Source organism: Lipotes vexillifer, unplaced genomic scaffold (assembly GCF_000442215.2).
Source record: "Lipotes vexillifer unplaced genomic scaffold, Lipotes_vexillifer_v1.1 scaffold299, whole genome shotgun sequence".
In the NCBI taxonomy this organism is placed as follows: domain Eukaryota; kingdom Metazoa; phylum Chordata; class Mammalia; order Artiodactyla; family Lipotidae; genus Lipotes; species Lipotes vexillifer.
Window position 1 is genome coordinate 1,014,365 of NW_006784347.1, and position 8,263 is coordinate 1,022,627.

The 8,263-nt window shown below is 38.5% G+C and overlaps 1 protein-coding gene and 2 non-coding genes across 5 annotated transcripts in view; 2 read left to right on the forward strand and 1 right to left on the reverse strand.

Annotated features, from left to right (window-relative positions):
- Positions 1–8,263, forward strand: part of TLK2 (tousled like kinase 2) — a 110,279-nt gene that overhangs the window by 65,897 nt on the left and 36,119 nt on the right. For all 3 annotated transcript variants that reach the window (XM_007456746.1, XM_007456747.1, XM_007456748.1), the window contains 3 exons: positions 251–343; positions 3,986–4,096; positions 5,332–5,468. In XM_007456746.1, coding sequence (XP_007456808.1) covers positions 251–343; positions 3,986–4,096; positions 5,332–5,468 — 341 coding nt within the window. The remainder of the gene's footprint in view (positions 1–250; positions 344–3,985; positions 4,097–5,331; positions 5,469–8,263) is intronic.
- TRNAG-CCC (transfer RNA glycine (anticodon CCC)) lies at positions 2,765–2,838 on the reverse strand. The gene has a single exon. It is a non-coding gene; the product is annotated as a tRNA-Gly (tRNA).
- Positions 6,696–6,767, forward strand: TRNAE-UUC (transfer RNA glutamic acid (anticodon UUC)). The gene has a single exon. It is a non-coding gene; the product is annotated as a tRNA-Glu (tRNA).

Below are 8,263 nucleotides of genomic sequence, written 5' to 3' on the forward strand. Positions count from 1 at the left end.
CCTGCATCGGCAGGCGGACTCTCAAGCACTGCGCCACCAGGGAAGCCCCAGAGCTAATATATTTTTGAAGGGCAGGTGTAGCAGACATAATGCTTAAAGAATGGGATGAGGAAAGCAGATTTATATTCTTGAGCCATGCGATTCCAGGCTAGTTGTGTTGTCAAGTGCTTTTTGTTCAGAAAAGTAATGAGAAAAATGTGATGACATGTAGTATTTTGAGACTAATCCTAAATTTGTTTTCTCTTTATAGTCTGACCTCACAATAGAAAAAATATCTGCACTAGAAAACAGTAAGAATTCTGACTTAGAGAAGAAGGAAGGAAGAATAGATGATTTGTTAAGAGTAAGTATTAAAATGTCGTAAGAGATTATATAACAGCACTAATTGATTTTATATATATTTGAATTATGTACATATCATAGATATAATTACCATAGCCAAATAATAAAGTTAAAAAGTAAACATTTGGATATTTTCCTTTAATCTGAGGGAATCTGAGTAGGGAACGAGGATCAAACCTATATTCTAAACTCTGTCTTTAAATTGGACATCTCAATTATAGAATTTTAATATTTAAATATATACTAGAGGAATATATGTGTGGAGTATTATTGTATTTCATTTGGAACTGTGAGAATAGGTATAAAATGTTTTCCCATTTCAGGAAAATTGTTTTTTTTAATGTTCTTGAATTTTATTTTATTTTTTATTATTTTTTTTGGGGCGGGTACGCGGGCCTGTCACTGTTGTGGCCTCTCCCGTTGTGGAGCACAGGCTCTGGACACGCAGGCTAAGCGGCCATGGCTCATGGGCCTAGCTGCTCCGCGGCATGTGGGATCTTCCCGGACCGGGGCATGAACCCGTGTCCCCTGCATCGGCAGGCGGACTCTCAACCACTGCGCCACCAGGGAAGCCCTAATGTCCTTGAATTTTAAAAACTATTTCACAAGTACTTTTCAGCCCTGGTTTTGTATTTTGTATCTTTTATAACCTATTCATGTAAAGCTTTTTGTGCTTACAAGAGAAACTTTAAAAATAACTAATATGGAATTAAAAATATACCTCTAGAAAATATACAGTGGTTTTTTTAAATTTTAATTTTATTGGAGTATAGTTGATTTACAGTGTTGTGTTAGTTTTAGGTGTAATTGAGTTATACATATACGTATATTCATTCTCTTTTAGATTCTTTTCTCATATAGGTTATCACAGAATATTGAGTAGAGTTCCCTGTGCTATACAGTAATACCATGATATCTTTTGAAATAATTTTTTTTATGTATATAAATTTATTTATTTTATTTATTTATTTTTGGCTGTGTTGGGTCTTTGTTGCTGCGCATGGGCTTTCTCTAGTTGCAGTGAGCGGGGGCTACTCTGCAGTGCGCGGGCTTCTCATTGCAGTGGCTTCTCTCGCAGAGCACGGGTTCTAGGTGCATGGGCTTCAGTAGTTGTGGCACGCGGGCTCAGTAGTTGTGACTGACGGGCTCTAGAGCACAGGCTCAGTAGTTGTGGCGCACGGGCTTAGTTGCTCTGCGGCATGTGGGATCTTCCTGGACCAGGGCTCTAACCCATGTCCCCTGCATTGGCAGGCAGATTCTCAACCATTGCACCAACGGGGAACCCCTTGAAATAATTTTTTAATATACAGTTTGGCATATTGACTGACCCATTCTTTACAGAATTTTTTTAAGGTTTATTTTCTTATTGTAAAAGCAATACATGCTCTTTATAATAAATTTAGAGAATAGTAAAAAAAAAAAAAAAGAATATGACACCCATAATTCCATTACTGAGATAAAACATTTGGTACATTTACTTCAGTAATTTTTTGAGCTATTTGTTGCATATATATAAATTTTTTAATTTTTTAATTTTTATTTTTTGGCTGCGCCATGCATCATGTGGGATCTTAGTTCCCTGACCGGGGATCGAACCTGTGCCCCCTGCAGTGGAAGCACGGATTCTTGATCACCAGACTGCCAGGGAAGTCCCTGTAGCATATATAAATGCATCTACACATAAATACTACCAATTTATAAATAAAATTGGCTAACATTTTAATCTTCTCCAGTGTTTTTATTGTTCTCAAGCTGATGTTCTCTTTCCTATTCAGAAATATTTTTCATTAGGCCTTTTTGTTTGTTTGTTTGTATGCTTTTCTCTGTCTTTCAATGAGGAGAGCCATGTTTGGACTCAGTATCTATTTTCCATCTTTCATTGTTAGCATCCATACTTGCTTGGGGTTGCTCTTATTCCTGTTTTTGTACACTTGGGTGCTCGTTGAATTACCAAGATTTATAATTAGATATGTGGGTTTAAAAAGTTCCTAACCTAGTTGCAGTATTGGCAGGTTTTTGTCCAGGGTAGCTCTGCTGGACTAAAAAAGGATCATGGGCTTGTCTTCTTCCTTCATTACCTGACTTTCTTAAGATTGAGAAGATGAAGTGAAAAACTGATCCTAACTTAGGACTCTTTTTTGGGGGGGGTTTAAAACAATGTCTGGTTTAATTTTTCAGGGAGTGGTATGTTCTCTTTACTCACCTTCTCAATGCTCACCTTCCAAAAATAGATTGAATTTCATATAAACATTACATGATCTTTGTTGTTGTTGTTGTTGTTTTAATGTTTATTTATTTATTTATTTATCTGGCTGTGCCGGGTCTTAGCTGTGGCACACTGTATGTGGGATCTTTGTTGTGGCATGCGGGCTCTTAGTTGCAGCATGTGGGCTCTTAGTTGCGGCATGCATGCGGGATCTAGTTCCCTGACCAGGGATCGAACCTGGGCGCCCCCGCATTGGGAGTGCAGAGTCCCAACCACTGGATCACCAGGGAAGTCCCAACATTACATGATCTTTGCCTTGTAGATTTTTAAGTATGAATTAGTCACATTTACCCAAATGTACTTGTACTTAGCCTTTGGTAACGTGGTCCATAGAACTCTAGGGCTCTGTTAGAAGAACTAATGAGAAGAAATTATGTTTATGAGGAGAGTAGAAATTTGGAGATGGAAGCTGTTGTACAGTGGTCACTTTAAAATGAAGCTGAAAAGTCTCAAAAATTGAGTGTGCTATAGTATCTTCCATTTATGCTTTCTACTGTTTCAGAAACACTTATATCATTTGATTGGGAAATGCTGTATTTTTTTCATAATTCAAGCAAGTTATTATAAAGTATCATTTATTTGCCAAAAGAGTAGATATCTTTTGTTTAACACAAGAATAAATTCAGGAGTTGCAAGTCAAAGTTGACCTTGGGTTAGTGGTTCTTCCCTTCTCTGTTATTGTAGGAGGCTTGAATTTTTCAAAGTATTTAGCCCTTCTGACCACAGCTAAAGTAACTGTGTATTTACATTCTGGTGTTCTTGAACCAAGATGCTGTATTCAACTTCTTTGTTAGTTCCGTCTTAGGCGGGCATGGGTGTGCCTGGCTTCTCTGGTAAGGAACATTTATATAAATCCATGTCTCTTCTTCTTTGGAAACAAGAACAGAAAAACAAAGAACAATTGAACATAAAGAACATTATGTAGTTTTTAAAAAAAAAAATCTGTAATTTTTTGGTAGTGCTTAATCACCCTTTGGAAGTATTTAATCTGTAAGTGCTAAAAACTGCTCTTTATATGAATTTTAAACATCTCATTCATTGTAGGTTTTTTCTTTTATTTTGTGACAATTTAAGTATGTGTGATGTACTAGATTTATCTGTAACTGGCTTTGGGGAGGAATAAAATATGATCAGTAGAAAAACATGCCCACTTCTAGTAACAGAATTCATCTTTAATAAATGATAAGTTTATTTAAAGAGAATCAAGGAATGAAGTACTTACCTTCTTTTTTAAAAAGACATAATTACTCTTACCTCTTTGAACCTTAATTTTGCTTATAATTTAACAACCAATGATTTTCAGACTCCCTAGAAACTGCTTTTGTATTAATCTTATCTTCCTTGGAGCTAATTAAAAAAAATTTTTTTCCATTGAAGGCCAACTGTGATTTGAGACGGCAGATTGATGAACAGCAAAAGATGCTAGAGAAATACAAAGAACGATTAAATCGATGTGTGACGATGAGCAAGAAACTCCTTATAGAAAAGGTAAGTGATTAGTGGTGGCCTGAACTCTGTACCCCAAGATGCTTAGTGTGTTTCATTATTGTGGCTTCCATACCTTTTACCTGAAATGAAAGTATTTCAGAATAGGGCTTCTTAGGAAAGACTTCTCATGATTTGACAGTTAGAATTCTTTCGTGTGTGGACACTGAACCAAGTATCCAGAATGATAATTTGGGATATTTTTTCTCCTTGTGCTTTGCTTTGAGTATGGTGTTGGTTGGACAGGGGCAGCTTGTCCTAGTTGAGTTTATGCAGGGTATTGCTCTCCAAAATTCTTACATTCGTCCTATTAATTAAAGCGTGTGTCCTGTTACTATTAAAGACATTTAGCAATAGTTTTATGTCTATTTCAGATATGGTATTTGGAGTAACTTATGTATATAATAACGTGATAATTCAGTGCTTTGTGCTTTAAAAAACTAAGTTGGCATTTACTTGTATATGATTACTTTAATTGGCTGATGTCTCCTTTATTATAGTAACTGATTAGTTGCAACTCGCTTTTAATAGATATAAGTAACTATTTATTGAAAACTTTTAAAATATTCCATCTCCAGTACTTATTTATCTTATAGTGAAAGTTTTAAGATGACACTACTTCCTAATGAAATTATTACAAGCTAGAGGTTTGAGACAGACAAGTGGTTTTTTTTTTTCTTTTTTAAAAAATTTATTTATTTATTTATTTTGGCTGTGCTGGGTCTTCGTTGTTGCGGCTTGTTGTGGTATATGGGATCTTAGTTGCGGCATTTGGGATCTTAGTTCCCCGACAAGGGATCAAACCCGGCCCCCCTGCTTTGGGAGCCTGGAGGCTTAACCACTGGACCGCCAGGGAAGTCCCAGACTAGCGGTTATTTTTGCTGAAGTCTTTGAAATGCTGTTAAAAAGACAGGGAACACTGATAAAAGTGAAGTGAATTATTTTATTGATGTCAAAGATACTGTGGAGAACTTTGCTTCATCTCTTAATCCATTAATTTTATAGAAAGGAAATAACTTTTTTACACATTTATAAGAGAAATAACAAGGTATATGTTAACGTGGAACATTTATGGGTTATATAGAACATTTATAGCTTTAGGGTACTTCCTAAAGTCAATGTAGATTTAGCCAGTTGTCCTAAACTTTGAGCAGTATAGTACAGAAAATAAACATAATGCTGTATATGAGTTCTCATAGGAAAATAAAATTATTTTCTATTTGTCGTTTTCCCCTAAGTCAAAACAAGAGAAGATGGCATGTAGAGATAAAAGCATGCAAGATCGCTTGAGATTGGGCCACTTTACCACTGTCCGACATGGGGCCTCGTTCACTGAACAGTGGACAGACGGTTATGCTTTCCAGAACCTTATCAAGTAAGTGAATTGTGATGATTAAGTTGAGAACTGAAAAGTTGGTTTGGACTTAAAAAATTTTTTGTAATTGTAATCATTAATATCTTAGTAGTGGCAGTCATTTCATTCAGTTTTTGTCACCAGATGTGTTAAGAAATGTAGGGAATGAGATAAAGTCCTGGGGAAAAAATGACAAGTAATCAGATGAATAAAAAACAAGTTCTACATTAAAGCTTAAAAGAATCAGAATCAACAAAGCTAAGAAAGAAAAATCTGGACCTGACTTGATATCCTTTTAATTATGTAATTGATTTTCATGAGGAGTACACCCACAGTCAGCATTTATTCTGGGTCCACAGGAAAATGAAATAGGCAAAGACCCAAGGAAGGATTTCCTGAGTTATGTATAAAACAAAATAAAGCTTAGGAAGAACTTATAGGACATGTCTCTGGGGCCCTTTAAGGGGGAGAGTATCCAGTCAGCAGAGATAATCACCTCCTTGGAGGCAAGGACTGAGCCATCGGTCAGGCTGGTGACCAGCCCCACTGCCTGTGCCTCTCAGCAGCTTGGAATCTTGAGCATTCCTTCACTTTATTATAACTTTGGTTTGAAACATTCAAGTATTTACTCCAAGGAGAGAGTTAACGTTTAAACTCGTAGAATTCCAACTGTGTAATATTAGCTCAGGACTTAAAAAAAACCTTCAAGTTGTAGTACCTTTTATTGTATCTTATTTATTTATTTTGATTTGATAGATCATTTCCATTTGAGACTGGGTTGCGGGGGGCAGGGGTGGCACATTGTATTTTTTTTTTTGCAGTACGCGGGCCTCTCACTGTTGTGGCCTCTCCCGTTGCGGAGCACAGGCTCTGGACGCGCAGGCTCAGCGGCCATGGCTCACGGGCCCAGCCGCTCTGCAGCATGTGGGATCTTCCTGGACCGGGGCACGAACCCGTGTCCCCTGCATCAGCAGGCGGACTCTCAACCACTGCTCCACCAGGGAAGCCCCTGGCACATTGTATTTTTAATCATGGGCTCTCAAACCTCTGATCTGTAGATCACCGCGAGTTGAAGGGTTCCATAGACTGCCTTTCCTACCTTTTTTTTCTTGCTGAAATAACTTATTGAGCATCGATTGGAGAGGGTAGAACTACTTTTGAATAGTAATGAAACATAAATAAATAAATTTATGTCTGAAAGAAAAGTACAGATACTGATATTATTAATAATATTTTGTCAATGTGAATTCCCTGGTGGTCCAGTGGTTAGGACTTGGCACTTTCACTGCCAGGGCCCAGGTTTGATCCCTGGTCAGGGAACTAAGATCCCACACGCCACGCTGCACGGCCAAATTAAAAAAAAAAAAAAAATCTTTGTTAAAACCAACCTCTGGATTACATACTAGTAGTCAGTGCTTTATATGTGATACATTAATCTCCAACTTGGTTTAGGTGTGTTTTTGCCTCACAAGTGCACCTCATGTAGGTATATTTGGGTGTGATAAGAGGCTGTCAGTCAGAGATATAATACTGTGGAAGAAAACAGGCTTTTGAATTAGGCCAGATGCCAGAGGCTCAGAGTGGCATCCACTCTGAGCTCTATGCATAGATGATAGCAGAGTTGCACTAGGGCAGTGTAAACGGCTGCTGTAGGGAGGCATGATATCTATCCCTTAACACCCCGACTGTGATGTGCAAATCGCCCTGGAAGGGGCACACCATCCAATTTTGTTAGAATGGGACAGAAGATAAAACATATCCCCCATTATTGACCAGAGCTACCTAATGTTCACAGTGAATCCGAGATGTGATAATGACTCCTACCAGCCCATGACAAATGGTTACTCCTCAGATGGCAGTTTTTAAAATATCTAAAAACTTAAACTCAACAGGTTAGTGGATTTGTATAGAGATGTAAAATGTAATTACTTTAAAGAAGTGATTACAGTTTTTGCTGATAGTAGCAGGTGTTTTATCTTTTTACTCTATAAGCAGCCTGATGCCCAGAAGGTTCTGGAAATCTTATATAGTTAGAGGACAAAAAAATGACTTTGCTGTAGAGCCATCGGACCAGAGAAACTGGGACTATCTAAATGAGATCCCTAACCAGGTTTGCTCCTCCTAAGTAGATAGCACTTTTTCATGGTTTTAAGTCACATAAATTGCAGACTCTCCATCTGTTCTCTTGGGAAGCTATTTCTGGCCGATAACTTTTTTTTTTTTTTTTTTGCGGTACGCGGGCCTCTCACTGTTGTGGCCTCTCCCGTTGTGGAGCACAGGCTCCGGACGCGCAGGCTCAGCTGCCATGGCTCACGGGCCCAGCCGCTCCGCGGCACGTGGGATCCTCCCGGACCGGGGCATGAACCCGCGTCCCCTGCATCGGCAGGCAGACTCTCAACCACTGCGCCACCAGGGAAGCCCTGATAACTTTTTGCTTGTTTGTTTGTTTTTTTGGCACGCCACACAGCTTGCAGGATCTCAGTTCTCTGACTGGGGATTGAACCCAGACCCCAGCAGTGAAAGGGCTGAGTTCTAACCACTGGACCACCAGGGAAGTCCCCTGGTTGATACCTATTAATTATAAGTATTTTATTTTTTAAAGTTGTGCTTTAATAAATTAATTCCCTTTCTTAATTTTAATGCAGAATTGAAGTTCTTTAGTTGTAAAAGGCTGTAGCTGATATCCTCACAAATGATAATTTTCTGTGTATAAGAAACTCCATGGGGCTTCCCTGGTGGCGCAGTGGTTGAGAGTCCACCTGCCGATGCAGGGGACACGGGTTCGTGCCCCGGTCCGGGAAGATCCCACATGCCAC